This window comes from Zonotrichia leucophrys, chromosome 5 (genome assembly GCF_028769735.1).
Source record: "Zonotrichia leucophrys gambelii isolate GWCS_2022_RI chromosome 5, RI_Zleu_2.0, whole genome shotgun sequence".
Classification (NCBI taxonomy): Eukaryota; Metazoa; Chordata; class Aves; order Passeriformes; family Passerellidae; genus Zonotrichia; species Zonotrichia leucophrys.
In genome coordinates this window covers 27,836,252-27,851,340 of record NC_088175.1, presented here as the reverse complement: position 1 = coordinate 27,851,340, position 15,089 = coordinate 27,836,252, and the positions used below count along the sequence as shown (strand labels likewise).

General features: G+C 41.5%; 1 protein-coding gene across 3 annotated transcripts in view; it reads left to right on the top strand.

The window, feature by feature from the left end:
• Positions 1 to 15,089, top strand: part of PLEKHH1 (pleckstrin homology, MyTH4 and FERM domain containing H1) — a 54,125-nt gene that overhangs the window by 12,407 nt on the left and 26,629 nt on the right. For all 3 annotated transcript variants that reach the window (XM_064713968.1, XM_064713970.1, XM_064713969.1), the window contains exons 3-7: positions 2,601 to 2,663; positions 5,735 to 5,884; positions 8,641 to 8,724; positions 10,251 to 10,332; positions 12,964 to 13,973. In XM_064713968.1, coding sequence (XP_064570038.1) covers positions 2,601 to 2,663; positions 5,735 to 5,884; positions 8,641 to 8,724; positions 10,251 to 10,332; positions 12,964 to 13,973 — 1,389 coding nt within the window. The remainder of the gene's footprint in view (positions 1 to 2,600; positions 2,664 to 5,734; positions 5,885 to 8,640; positions 8,725 to 10,250; positions 10,333 to 12,963; positions 13,974 to 15,089) is intronic.

Sequence of the window (15,089 nt, the reverse complement as noted above, 5' to 3'; positions counted from 1 at the left end):
AATAAACAATGAACATTTGGAAAAAGGATCTTTTGTCTCATGCAAGCATGGCTATTCAACTGGTCCTGTTTCTCCCATACAAGCTGTCTGGGCTAGTGCTTGAAAGAAGAGTTCCATGCATTTGGCTCGGTTATTAATTTTTTTGTGTGACGTGGGTCACATTGCTTAGTAGCATTTGTCAAATTATAAAGCATTTTGAATGAAAGGACCCATGTAAATACCAAGCATTATTATTAATTCATTGAGGGATTTGAAAGAGCCTTACAAGCATGTATGTATTAAATCTGAATGTGCTCCAGTGAGAGTGCTGACACTGGGGATGAGTGAAATAATGATTTCATGTACACCAGGAACACAGCAGTTATTTAACAGTTCATAGTAGGACAGCTCAACAATGTAGTACAGGAAATTAAGACAAATACAAGTTCATTTAAGGCTACAGAAGGAATTAGGGTGACAAAAGTAATTGATTTGGCTGGAACTTAGCCAGGTTGCCCTGCTTGCACAAGTTTCATAACTTTTTAGTGATCAGGAATGGTCCCAACATAGATTCTTTTTCCGGATCAAGAGCCATAACTGCTAGCAATGCAAAGGAACTGCTTTGGGACGACAAGGAGTTCTTCAGTGCTGTGTTCATAAAATAACCTGAGTCTTTCATGGAGATTGAGCACCTTGTGGAGGACTGAATTGTTAGAGGATATCTAGTTATATCCTCTAGTTAGAGAATATAGAGGATTAGAGGATATCTTGGTAAAAAGGCCCAGAAATTCATCTCTGCTGTGGATGTAGAGCCTGTCAATTAATCAGAAAACTAGGAAAGACCAATGATTCTAAAACTACTGTCTTAAACACTGTTTGTTTCACAAAGCATGTTATGTATCCCCAACAGTTCTGTTTAGCATCTTTCCTTTGCCAATATGTTTTGCTGCTACCTGTCTGTGGTGATGACTGTCCAGAGACCAAGAGATAAATGAATGGGTGCATCACTGTTCTGAAGGGGACTCCATACTCGTGAAGCACAGACCACTGCTATTCGTGTTAGATTGCCTGGAGCTCAGTCTTCAAGAAGGCTCTTTGGTCAGAGCAGCTTTGTATGGCTGCAGTCCTCTGTGGCATCTCTCTGTTCCTCTGCCAAAGAAGCATCCGTGATTTGGATATTAAGTTACAGAGACTGTTGTATTTGATTGTTCCACTGAAAAAGCAAATGTGAGAGGTATCATGCTAAATGTAGCAGGTTTTGATCTTCATGGTTTTAATCTATGTCATTGCTTTTATAGTTATGTGACTACCGAGGTGTCTACATGTATGTGCCTTTTGATACGTTTGCTGGTAGGGGTCAGTCTGCTCTTGTGTCAGTGAGAATGTGTGGAAAGAAGAGTTGTCGTGCTGCCGTATGAAGGAAGGCAAATGGAAATGGGAATGCTGCCACGTCCATGCTGGGTGATCAACCCAAGAGGAATAAGTCCATTTTCAGATATATTGGTTTGGTCCTGTTAGTTACCAACCTGAATACTTGGCTCCAGTGCTTTATCAAAAATGCATTGGAGAGAAAAGGAGCTTAGTTCCCTTTATAGTTTTTCTTCTTCAAGCATGATGCTTTTAATCTTCTGAAGATTCTTCTATGTCATTCTTTCCATTGTAAAACATAAGTAAGTACAGCAAACTCCATGAAGTGTTCCTCAAATTTTGCATCTTGGTGGATAAAACTTAGTGTCGCTTGAAAGAAGAGACTTTGCATTACTGGACTTAAATCTGAGACCAATTGAAGCAGGCCAGGTGAAAATGACTTTGGCAAACATCAAATGAGAGGCTAGATTGATATTTAAAGAAAAATTTAAAACAAAACCAAACAAACAATTAAAAGAGAAGTCCCAAAACATCCCCTAAACCAACCACAACCCACCAAAAAAAGGGCACTACTGATAAATTATTAGAAGAACCCCAGGTATATCTGAATTTTATAAGAATGAAGTGACTTATAAACATTTAGAATAAAATTCAATTCAGTGTCCTTTGACTTTGATAGCAGCAATGTTCAGATGTTGAATCACATAATTGTCAGTTTGCAAAGCTCTTTGAAAAAAAAAGAAGCATAGGAAAATTAAGATTGTTGTTAATCTTGTCAGTTATAAGTCTATGATGCCTTTGAAGCCAAAGCAAAGTATTCAGTGGTTATAATATGACATTATAGAGAACCTGCTGTGAGCTTTCCAAGATATATTCATTTTTATTTACCTTTGTGAATGAATCCTAGCTGAAATAAGATCAGGGAAGAATGGTGCACTGTAGACAGGCTCCTTGCAGGGACAGCCCACGGTGTGTAAATTGTAGAGATGAGGTCAAGACTTTGGCACTGTTCCTTTGACCCATGTAATGAATGATGAGGCTCACTAATGAGAAGATGGTTCCGGTGTATTCAGAGTAGGGCAGAGCACTGGAAAAGGTCAAAGACTTTTTTTTCCTGGTCAAAGCTGTCCAGTTAACTCAAAATATGCCAAAGATCTGTAAGCTTGCACAAATGCTGAGTAAAATATGAATGTCCAGGTGATGTTAATTTATTTTCTTTCTTTCCCCCTCTTCTTTCTTTTCTGTCTCTGAAGATGCAGGAATTGGAACAGAGAGTGATAGAAGCAGAGCAAAGAGCTGAGGATGCAGAGAAACAGGTAAGAGATTCTTTGATGGTGGCTCTGGTACAAGTCCAGCAGTTAACTCACTCGAAATTCCTTCCAGTCTAGCATACAGACAGCAATCTGCAGTGCTATTCCCTTCTAGGGAAACGCTGATTTACAGTGGTGAATGGATTTTCTAGTCTACTTCCCAGTCTGTGAGCCTTAGCTGTGAACAGGTGCCTGAATGTGCTGAAGTGAAAAAAAGCACCTTACACCTTCCTGTCAGCTTCACAGCCTTTACCCCCTCATCCATGATAGGCATGCTTGGTTGTGGAAAAGGAAGGGGATGTTGTACCTCAGGATTAAATTGCAAAGATAAGGTTGCTTGGCAGGTCCTCAGGAAACAAATACTTAAGAGTACTGGTGAGGACTTGTCTACAAGTAGAAAAGGTTCTGTGAAAGAAGTAGGTTTTGCAGACACACCCTTATCACTTGTTTTGGACTTTTTAGTAATTACTGCTCTGGCTCTGGGGCTCACGGAGAAAAACAGTAAGAGCTGAATTCATTGTCTATTGCTGTAATCATCTAAAAATTAGGCATATTGTCTAAACTAGTTCTTCTGTGTTTCTTGAATAATGGAGAAGTGGATATGTTCAGCTTGTGAACAGACAGAAAAAAAAATAGACCTTTGAGAAGCAGACATTCTGCACTCTAAGAAGTATTATAGAAACAAAAGAACCAAGATGAGCCGGGTGGTTTGAGCTCTTGGATCACTGCACACCACTGCTGAAGGGAAGGCTTGAAGTGAATGAGCTCCCTCCAGCTGGACAAGAGCTGCAGGACTGAGCACTAAGTCGCGGGTTGAAGGGCAGAAATAAAAGTCACACAGCCAAGAATGACTGTCAAAGATGATTTCATAAGTGAAGGACTGAATAGGCAGTGTTATAAGCACTGGGAGGCATAACACCTGGGAATCAAGAACTTGGAGTACCTGGAAAGGTACTGTCTGCAGAACATATTTTTCCCCACCAGTTTGATATTGACATCAAGATTTTTTTACTGACCAGCTTAATTCTAGGAAAGATGCTATGTCTTGACACAGTGCTGTTGGCTTCCATGCTAGACCAGCAACTACCAGTGAAGAACAAGGGTTGTTCTTGAGAGTGTTACCAGTAAGTTCACACCCAGCCAAGGCAGGCAAAGGGTAGCACAATAGAGGCAAAAGTGACAGCTGTGACAGCACCATCAGGAACTACAGTGATTGTCACTGGCCAGTGAAGGTTTCATACCAGCAGACACCTCAATGACAGGAGCAGAGTGCCCAGGATATGATAAGATGCAATGACAGCAAGGGACAGGATGGAGAACAAGTCAAATCCATGTCCAAGAATGGGCAGGAAGGGGAGAACTTGGCTGGGAGGGTGTAGCAGAAATGAGGATTGCCTCCACTCACCTGCCTCCACTCAGCAGTTCTGTAGCCATATGTTGGCAGGTCCTAAAGACCAGCAACCCCTCAATGTTTGCCTTTCCAGCAGCCTTATCCACATCCAGAGATGTGTTCCTAGAGAAATGCTGCATTGCTGCCTGACAGCCTGAAGAAGTGACAGTGTAAGAGTAGGACCATTCCCTTCCACTAATGAGTACATTCACCGTGAATGAGAGGCAGCCAACAAATGAGAGGGCTCCACATCAAGTGCAAAATCCCTTGTTATCTTTCTCTCCAGGAGTCTAGGGGGTTGGATTTGTTAATTCAATGGACTCCCTGTAGCTGCCAACCTCAATTAAGGAAATCACATGTTTGCAGTCCCCTCGCTGAGCCTCTAGTACAGAGTCAGCATTTGGGCATCAGACAGGAAGGAGGGGCCATTTCTTTTTACTATAATCACCCTAAACTCTAATGAAAGCACATCCGACTCAGCAGGCTTAGTTTTCTGGCTCGGATGTTGGGTGCTTACCTTTCTGATTCGGTATGAGGAAGAGGCAGTTTGCTTCTCTGCCTAATACAGGCAGACAGGGGGACAAAACACAGCTTCTGCAAGTATGGAGTGCAGGCTGCTCAGCAGAGCGTGACTATCCCTCTTGCACAGACTCTGTGAAGTGCTCACATTGCTCCCTGCATTCTGTCTTTCTGGTTCTAAGTTCATGCTAAATTTATGGCATTTGGAGTTGGTTTCTTTGCAGATTTAGCTTCTTTGAGGTGTGTTGGAACCAGAGATTTTTTATCATCAAATGCTGCAATTAGTATGTTTGAGTTAAATTGAAGGGATTCCATTCACCTTTAGAAATGAAGTCTTATAATCCATTGTAATAGAATGAGGTAATGGTAAAATGGAGTGACATTATTGAGAGACAAAGCTTTTGAAGAAAGTAAAGAGATTTTAAAACTGTACTAAAAACCTAAAATGCTTCAGTAGCCACTGGATTCTAGTGGATTGAAACTTCGTCTGTAGTGAAGGAGCACTACAGTGATCTTTCTCTTGCTGAGATGAAGAAGTCTTGGCACTGGCAGGAGCTCAAAGACATTCACATCTTTTGAAATATCAAACACTGTAACTCCTTAGCAGGTCTGGAGAGAAGACTTGGCAGAAAGACAGGAATTTCCAAAACAATGTCTTAAGCTGGGGACAGGGGGATGAAGGACCTCCATAGTACATTTTCATGTAGAAATTTTAATCTGGAGTAAATGGCCAGGGATTTTTGGTATATATCTTGGTAGTGAATGAGGTAGAAACTGGCCATGATATTGCAAAGGAGAAAGGTAGGATGTACCATGTCTGTATGAGTATGGAGACTATGGTGCCTGTATGGTGTCTCTGATTAATAATTTTATTGTAATATCTCACAACCCATGATGCATTTATCTGCACATGGTTCAGTTTGCATCTGTTACTGCTTCAGCATTGCAATGATCCTTCCACAAATGTGAATATAAACTAAGTGTGACCTGAAGGATGTTGTGGTTTTTGATGTTTTATTTTTCCTTTCCTGACTTGAAAAATAAGAAACCCACAAATATTCTCATTTATTTTCATTCTCTTACCACTACACAAGCAGTTCCTTGATTTACATTGGTTTGCTTTGGTGGTTTTTGGGTTTATTCAATTTCCTTCTGATTACCATTACAGGTCAGAGTTATGGAAGAGAAGATAAAACTTGCCAATGTGAAGACTGGTGAATCTGACAGCACCCTGCACAAGAAATACCAGGAGCTGATGTGCACAATGCAAGGAAAGGAGGATCTGATCAACAAATTGGAGACACAGCTAGCAAAACAGGTAGGGATATTTTCTGCAGGGAGGCTTGTAGATTTCATGAGTTAGAGGGATTCTGTCATGTATATTTCAAAGATAGGGACTATGACTCATTACAAGTTAGTCTCTCAGTTGCCTCCAGATCAGCTAAGATGATGCCCAGCCCAGTGCAAGATCCTCTCTTTCCTTTTTGGACAAAACATGCACTCACCTTCAGCAGCCCATGTCTCTTCACCACTGGGGATCAGTCAATGTGCCTAAAGGCTTCCTTATGTTAGTGCTGAGACCCTGCATTATAGTGCTACAGCCTGATCACAGTGTTTCTCTGGCTTTTTACCGCAGTGATTGCTTTGCAAAACCGTTGTGTAGCCCATCTCTGTTCATGCTGCCTCTTGGGAAGGGTCTTTTCCCAGCCTTCAGAAGTCCTCCAGCATAGTTCATCTCTTGTCAGGTGTCATTATAAAAGAGGAGCTGTTTCTCAGTAGGGATAGTTCCTAGTCTCTCCCTTTTGGTGGAAGGAAGGTGCTACATTTCCAGCAGGGCTTGTATTTCACTTCTAGTAAAGGGCTTGCCCTGTGGTTTTTATAACATGAGGAATGAGGTATTCTTATGTGTTGTTAAGTAAATAACTTAAATAAAAGTAAAATTTTACAAAAAAAAATTACTCAGCTATTTGAGTTACATTGAACTAATTGCAACCTATTTCAAGGGCTGTTAGTAGAACTCTTGTTCCAGCAACAAGAGGCAAAATGAGCTTCTAGAAATAAAAGCCAAAGCTTGGCAATTCCAGACAAGAAATACTCATCATCCGAGTCACTGGTTTTATTTCAGAATGGGATGAGATGGTGGCAGGGCTAGAAGGTTACTAAGGGTCCCTGTAAGGCATCCCGTTTGTTTTCACTGGGATGGGAAGAGCCATGAAGTTCAGAGCATCATTAAGAGAGCACTGAGGTCACGTCTGGGCCACACAATAGTGTGGGACACTAAGAATATCTAATTGCTTTTGAAATTTAAAGCACAATAACTGCATCTATGGCTGCTGTGCCTGAGCAAATTGGTTGTGCTTAGAGGCAGGGCTTATTGCACATGGTGACAGTGCTGTCATCGTGTCACTTGTTCTACTTTAGAGCTCTAAATAATGTCTTGGCATTGCAGGTCACATATAGTGTAGTAATCTGAATCTTTTATCTCTTGGACCGTGTTCCAGGACAAGTCCAGGTCATTGGGGATTCAAAGCCAGCTCCCATGTGATGGACATTCAGAGATGGTTGACCTACTATATGTGCTAGATCATTTCAGACCTGTAGGCACATCTGGTATGCTAACTCCTGCAGAGGTTGAGACTTGATGATTAGGAGCACACACAGTCATAGGAAAAAAACCCAACTAAATAAATCTTCTTCTTGAAGAATCATATTTGGTTGCTTTTATTTCATTATGCTCGACTACAAATGTTATGGTTGCCTAAAATGTTGCTTGGGCCTACTTTAAAGTCAGCAAACATACTTGAATAAGAGCCCTTAAATGTGCAGTTGTGGTGATAAATAGCATGTGGTAATTAAAAGTGTGAAAATGTTGGGAACAGATATGAAAATTTGGGGGATTTTGCAGCGTCTATTTATCCATGCGAAAAATTTAAAGTGGGGGGAAGGACTGACATTTTTTATAATTATATTTGCTGGTATTATTTTACTTCAGCAAAAACAATAGAACAGGGAAACCAGCAGCTGCTACCAGAAGGCATTATCTTTGCCCCTTATTTGGAGAAACCAGGGCTGATGTGACATGCAGCATATTGTCCTCCTCTCTTCCTCCCTCTGTTGCTCTCAGAACTAATTTCTTCTTGCAGTTGTTTAAATCATTGTGCAGTTCGGAGAGTTTTCAGTGATGTTGCTTCTGATGAAGCTACACAGAAGATAAAACAGAAAGCTTCAGGTGATCATAGTGTTAATTCAGCATCTTTCAAAGGAAATTTCCAGAAAAGTTAAAAACACAGCTGAGAAAACACAGCTGCAAAAATGATGTAGCAATATTACCCAAGCAGATACTTGGGGGAACAATGGTCATTGTGCAAATCAACAGTATTGCCATAACACCTTTGTGTGGACTAGAACCTGTTCTAATGGATATGTAAACATACTACCACTTATAGCATCTGAAGTCCTCCTAGCAGATCTTTAGGCATGATCTTGATATTTTTCAAGGTCAGATTGTGGAGCTTTTTTTTTTAAATTTACTTTCTCAATGAGAATATTGTGTGTGTTAAATTTGTCGTTGGTATTTGCATGTTGTGCACCTTGAAAGTCCACTCTAGACTCATGCTTACAGCATCTGAATCCCTTTTGCTTGGAATGATTGGTATTTTACAAATCAGTTATAGGCACTGCTTAATTCTTATTAGCTTTGGCCAGTAATGTGTGTAGGCTGGGGGAACACTACAGATACTCAACAGCAAACAGCAACATTGCAGAACCATCTGAAACAGAAAAAGTTGCAGATTCTACTCAAACTGTGGTAGGTTTGTTACCTGACCTGGATTTTGCTAATACACAACAAACTTTTGAAACAAGCCTCTGAATTTGACTCTAGGGACCATGTAAGACAAATTAGAGCTTGATTTTTTTCAGATGCCAGCTGAAAAATTGTATCCAAGTAGCAGTCTTAAATCTTATGTCTGGAATGGAAACTTCTGTGTTTCAGTCACTCCTGATGCAGTAACTCACTGAGAACAGTTGTACTCTCCTAATGCCTCTAATGTTGGTTTTGGTTTTTTGGCACAGAAACAGCTGAGGACTGAGGAAGCCAAAATTGTTCAAGAGAAAGCTGCCAAGATCAAAGAGTGGGTGACATTTAAGCTCAGGGAGGTAAGTCTCTGGCTTTCTACCAGGTTTCAAGGCGTGTGAGTGAGTACATGTGGCTGCACTGCCAGGGTGTCCCTACATAGGACAACAGTCTGGGGACAGTCAGTCTGCCACAGGGGCACTCTGCTTGTTTGGCCCTGCACATACTCCATTTTAGGACTGGGGTCATCACTCTTACCAAGGGCTATTTACTTTATTGGGCAAACTATAGATGACTGTTAAGTCACCAGTGCCCAGAAGCAGTTTCTGAAGATTGACTAGTCACAAGTGTCTTTCTTTTACCTAGCTTTCTTTTACCTCTCCTTCTTTTCTCTGGATCCAGTTTCTATTCATTTCTGACAGAGCACCTGTTACACAAACATGTCTTTTGCTCTTCTATAATTTACCATCTCTGACTAATGCTGTTTTCCTACTGCCCAGTATTTTTTGTCTCTGACCTCTCTGTTCTATCCATCCTGTGGATTTATCCCTCTATCTCGTCCTACCCTATAGAAAAACAAAGACAGCAGTGGGTCAGCATGCAGTTTTAAAGATGGGAGTAGTAGTTTTCAGCTGGGAGTGGGTAGCCTGGTCCTTTATTCCAAGTTAAAAACATGTATTTCAAGGTTTATGACAGAAAGGGAATTTGTTGAAGTTAGGAAAAGCATTCTTTGTGGGCACTGATTATGTTATGATGTGACTTTGTAATGTCATTAGATTGCCTAAATAATCCACTGAACTCCTGTGCTGCTTCTCTACCCTGTGTAAAATAACTTAAGGTGCATTACTGACTGGTGCAGCACAAAGGAGGAAGCAAGGAGGTTTGATTTGGTGTGACCTGCTGTGAATCCAGGACCATGCACTCACACTTTACTGGCAAAGAGGTTTGTGCCAGATGCTGATTCCAGGTGCATAGCATGCACAAGTGGATCACTGCCAGTTGGAGAACTTGGCATCTGTGTTGCCAATGGGTTACTTGAGACAGTACCACAGGTGATTTCTTCAAGAGGAAAGTCTGTCTGGGTGTACCACTGCTGTGTTTAAAAATGGATGCTGAGACTCTTCAAGTAAAGGCATAAAGCAAATTTGCAAAGAATCTTTCATGCCCTAATTGGAAATGTAAATGCACCCTTAATGTTGGCTTGGTTTTTGCTGTTTTCTTTGGTCCTCTGGATCCATGGGTTCTTCTTTTACTACATTAAGGGTGAGAACAAATGATCCTTCTGGGTAATGTTTTTTTGATTCTCTCTTTCATGACCATTATTTCTGCAACAGGAGTAAATGATGAGCTATAGCAGGGAAGTAAATTTAAAGATGTATTTGTGAAGTGCCAATAGTTCATATAGAGGCTGTTTGAGGAAGCACAGCAAAATATTTGAGTGGTCTAGTTATGTTGCTGATTAAAAGGATTCGAGGTGACTGGTAGACTAATTTTTTCTCCTTTTTAAGAAACTTTAAAGTAACAAAGATGAAGGCTTGTTCTGTGTAGTGGATCACATGTGCTCACAATTTTGTATTATATTTCTTTTTTTATTATTCTTCTTTCATAGCTTGAGCTAGAAAATTACCACCTGAAAAACTGTAATCAGAGACTGATGGAGCAAATTGAAGCTCTTCAGGATACATTGCAAGGTAAATGTGTTCAGCCTAGTAACCACCACAAGACTGGAAGTCACCGTTTCTGGGTTGTATTCTTAAGTTTGTCAGAAATTAAAACTTGTGGCAGCAGACAGTAGAGTTGCTCTGTTCCTTAGGCGGGTCCGTTTTTAAGATGGGAATAACATCCTTATCTGCCTTAACTCTTAATTTTTTTCCCACCAATTCACTGTAGAGTCCTTTTTTTTTTTTTTTTTTTTTGTTAGAATCTGCATTTGCCATTAAAATAAGCCACTAAGCTCCTGAGTTGGAAGCATTCATTGAAATACATATTAGAATTCTCCTTTCACTGATATACTTCAGTGTATCTCCATGTGTGAATTATTCTTATCCCCACAGAACCTCTGCTGGTATGTGGTCTGAGTAACTGAATGAGCCAAGGCAGCAGCTCTTTGGTCTGCCTTTAGGAGCTGGGTTTCTCTGTGCCATCAGGTTGGGCTGGAGAAAGCTGCTTATGGTGGTGTTTTGGGCTTTTGCAGTTCTTTGGTGGCTGGATGGAAAACTTTCATCTCTAGGCTTAAATTCAGCACCTTTTATTATAATGTGCTTTGAAAAAGAAATTGTATCTTTTTTTTTTTTTCATTTTTCTTTTTTAATGAGGTTGGTTTGGTCACAATAAGATGAGCTAGTTTCCAGAACTTCACTGGGCGTGTGGGGAGGGGACATTTCTTTCCTGCAGAAGTCTTTCTGGCATTCCTATTACTCCACAGCAAGGGAATAGGGCAAAATTCTTTTTAAATCCCACCACATTTCTAGTGAAATGCTTTATGACTGGGTTTCTCTCATCCCCTCTGGCTCTGACTGTTCACAAAAAGCGAATGCCTGGTAAGCTGCGTTAATAATCTGGTATTAAGTGTGCCCTGGATCCCAGCATTCTGGGCAGTAAACAGCACTGCCCTCTCCTCTTATCCCTCACTAGTCTCAGTATGCCAGGCTGAAGTCAGAGCCTCTGCAGAGAGACAAATCTCTTCTTGCTTGCTGTGCTAATAGTAACAGCTTCTTCCTCTTAATCTCCTGTCACATCTAGGAAGCTGCAAAATACCAGTAATGTTTAAAATTAATGGCATATTTTCAGTCTACACTAATGATTTACCTTAGGGTCAGGGGAAAATATGTGCCAGGATTTGTGTGTGCCATTGTTATGTGTTAGCTTTGCTAACATTCAGTTCCTTGTGAATCAAGTGCCAAGGTCGTGCTCTCATGATTGTCTTTTTCTCAGCTGTTTCCAAGAGCAGGTTTCATCCTCTTTGCTGTCAACAGTAATTTATTCTGCTGTTTGCTCTTTCCTCTGTATCTTTGTGTCTTCAGTTTGTTTCTATTTCCTTGTGAATCCCACGGATGGTTAAGCAATACCCATGGAGTTTGCTGTTCAGGCAGCATTTTCAGCAGTAGTTGTGCAGAGTCACGCTCGCCCATATTTTGCAATTTCCAAAGCATTTGGTTCTTTTTCAGTCAGGCTGAAATAAATATAAATGCCAAGGTCAATCAAACATCCTCTGCCATTCCAAGTTTTATCCCTGCTTTCTTATATTCTAAATCTGCTATTTGGTGGAAATTGTAGAACTGAGATAATCTTTAATAATTATGGAAAGGAAGAAACACACTTATTATGTGTACTAAGTAGAAAGGACAATCTAGTATCTGTCTTTTATGTCATCCTCTAACATAGCAACTGAAAGGGCATGGAAAGAACTAAAAAAGGGAAGATTTTACAGCAAAACCCTATAACTAACTATTATAAAACATCATGACATAAAGCACTGTGTGGGTCATATATCACAAAAGGATAACAAAAAGATCTAGGGAAATTCTTGAAAAGTGAGTAAACTCCCCGATTGCTGAGTTGTTTAAGAAGGTCTCCATACCTTTGCTGGAAGCCCCATCTAGCCCCTGGGAATGCATGGAATCATTCCAGATTTTTTGATGAGTTAAATCACTGTAGGTCCACCAAAGCCAAAAGCCATGCTAAGCAGTGGCCACCTTGATGTATTTGACAAAGTGTTGTGTGAATAGGTGCACTTCCTTCTCATGTTTTAAGCGAGGAGGCATAATTATATAGGTAAGAATAAAACCTCCTGTATTGCAGTAGACTGAAAGCTTGCCTAGGCCAATATCCCAGATCCTGGTTGGCTGTTTGCATTCCACGAAGAGCCATACAAAATAATGCGAGCTGTTCTTCTCTCCATATACACTTCCAGCTTCTGCTCTGAGTAGTTTAGGAAGTTCCTAGGCCAGAACTCCTGTACTACCGATAACATTAGTTTTTTTCTAGCCTGTCTGCAGCATTCTGTTTGCTTTTTTGTCTGGGAAAAAACCTTCCTTCTGTAAATATCAAACGTGCTGCCTAATTTCATTAGGAAGCCCTCAATTTCACTTTTGTCAGAAGTAGTGATTAATCATTTCCTATTCATATCTTCTGTGCTAGTCCCAGTTGTAAATGTATAGTACTTTGGTTATAACTTTGCCCAGCCTACAGAACCTTTCTGTTCTGTATTGTCCTAAACAGGCCAGGATGCTATTGAAATACAACTGAATGTACACTAGGAAGCAACACTGAATACATCAAACTGTTTCAATGCCTCAACTGTATGTTCTCCTTCCTTGTAGATATGACCAGCATTCCTCCCTTGGATTCTCTTTGGAGCTGTGATTCCCTGAAGCCCCAAGCATCAGGAGCCTCTTTTGCTGAGAAGATAGAGCAGAAATCTGTGCTCCTTGCACCTGGTTTCAGAGAGGTGTGTCAGACAGGACCTTCCAAACATGTCCTCTCTTCAGCAAACATAGTCCTTGCCAATGACACCATTACTGAGAATGGAGAGGATAAATCTTTGCTTTCCCAGAGCATGCTGAAGCTCATATCTGTCCCATCAAGCTGGAATCTCTCTACAGAGAGAAATGTATTTCCAACTGTAAGTTCTGAACATGGTTTCGGGTGCTCTGGTCCCATATCACGGGACCCTCCAGGTGAAACCACAAGAATTCTTGAGGCTTTGACCTTCCAATCATCTCTGGAAGGAAACTGTAGTGCTGTGAGCACCTTGAAACAAGTGGGTTTGGATAGCACCTGCTTCTCTGATGATCTGAGGGCCAGATTCCATTCCCACGAGCTGGACTCCTCTTCCTCAGCAGAAATTATGAGCATGCTTGAGGGACATCTCCAAACTGCTGAGCCACCTCTGGTTGTGTCAACATCAGCTGTTACAGCACATTCCTTCTTTCCAGGGAGGGAGTACAGCCTTGGCAGTAGTATGACGTTTCCAAAAATACGAACACCCAATACACCAAGAGACAGTATCCAGCTAGCCAAGAGACATCACAGCCAACCACAGTCAGGGGCTAATCCTTTCCATCGTGTAATGCACTTAGAGACTAGCACTTTCCAGCCCATAACAGACCCTCCAGTCAGCTCTGGGCATGTGGAGGAGACAGACATTGATGATGATGGAGTAATGGAGAAGATGGAGACAGAATGTGGCCTGCTGAGGGGAGAAGCTGCAGCGTGTGAGGGAATGTACCACTTACCTGCAGAGCAAAGAGAAGCTGTGAGTTCTGAGTCTGGCACACTTGACCCGGGATGCAAACCTCCCACACCACCGCTGCACCGATTCCCATCGTGGGTAAGAAATGCATGGACAACAGCATGAGAATGCTGCTTATCTTTGTGCCCAGTAGTTAGGCTACTGCACTTCTTGTGCTCAAGGAATTGTTACCTGTGGGTATTGCAGGTTGCATTCCTGAGCCATCAAGTCAGACTGTTCCACATCATGGGGCATGCTGGTTCCATTGACAATTTTTTTTCTTTTATTCATCTTTATAAGAGGAAGAAGATCTGTTGAAAAAAACAGTATATAAGAATCATAGGAATAAAAGTGAAAGTGAAAATATACTGCATTGTGGTTTGAGTCATCAAAAGTTAATCCTTAGTTCTTTTGTCATGTGTTTGAGATAGAAAAATGCTTTTTGTCATGTGTTTGAGAATCATAAATGCAGTGGACCAGACCAGATAGCTCCAGAGTGAGAAAAAGCCATGGATACTAGAATAGGTACATGGATTAGATCTCAGCATTCCTATCTCATGGTATGCTCCTCCTGTTAGGATAGTTTTGTGAAAACCTTTGGTAAAGTGAGTATGCATGTCCTGTCATTTTTTCTTACAGTTACTTGTGAGGTCAGATAGATTAATTGTTTTTTTAGTCCTAGAATTGTTTAGGATGTAAAATGCAGCTTCTCCTCATCCACTGAGCAGGTCACTTGTCATAGAAAGAGATCAGGTTGGTCAAGCAGGACCTGCCTTTCACAAACCCATGCTGTGTGGGCCAGGTTTCCTGGTTGTCCTGCATGTGTTGTGTGATGGTGCTCAGGATGGTCTGCTCCATGAGCTGCCCCAGCACCAAGGTCAGGATGACAGGCCTGTATTTCCCAGGCCCTCCTCTGGCCCTTGTAGACGGTGCCCCTTTGCCAGGTTCCCGTCACCTGGGACCTCCCGGTGTGACCAGGGCTGCAGGTGGCTGATGGGCAGTGGCTCAGTGAGCTCTTCCAACAGCTCCCTCGGGACCCTTGGGGGATCCCAGCTGGCCCTGCAGACCTGTGTGTGTCCAGGTGGCAAAGCAGGTCACTGGGCATTACCCCTTGGGTTATGGGGGCTTCATTCTGCTCCCCATCCACATCTTCCAGAGCAGGGGGCTGGCTGCTTGGAGAGCAGCTTGCTTTACTATCAGACTGAAAAAGATGGC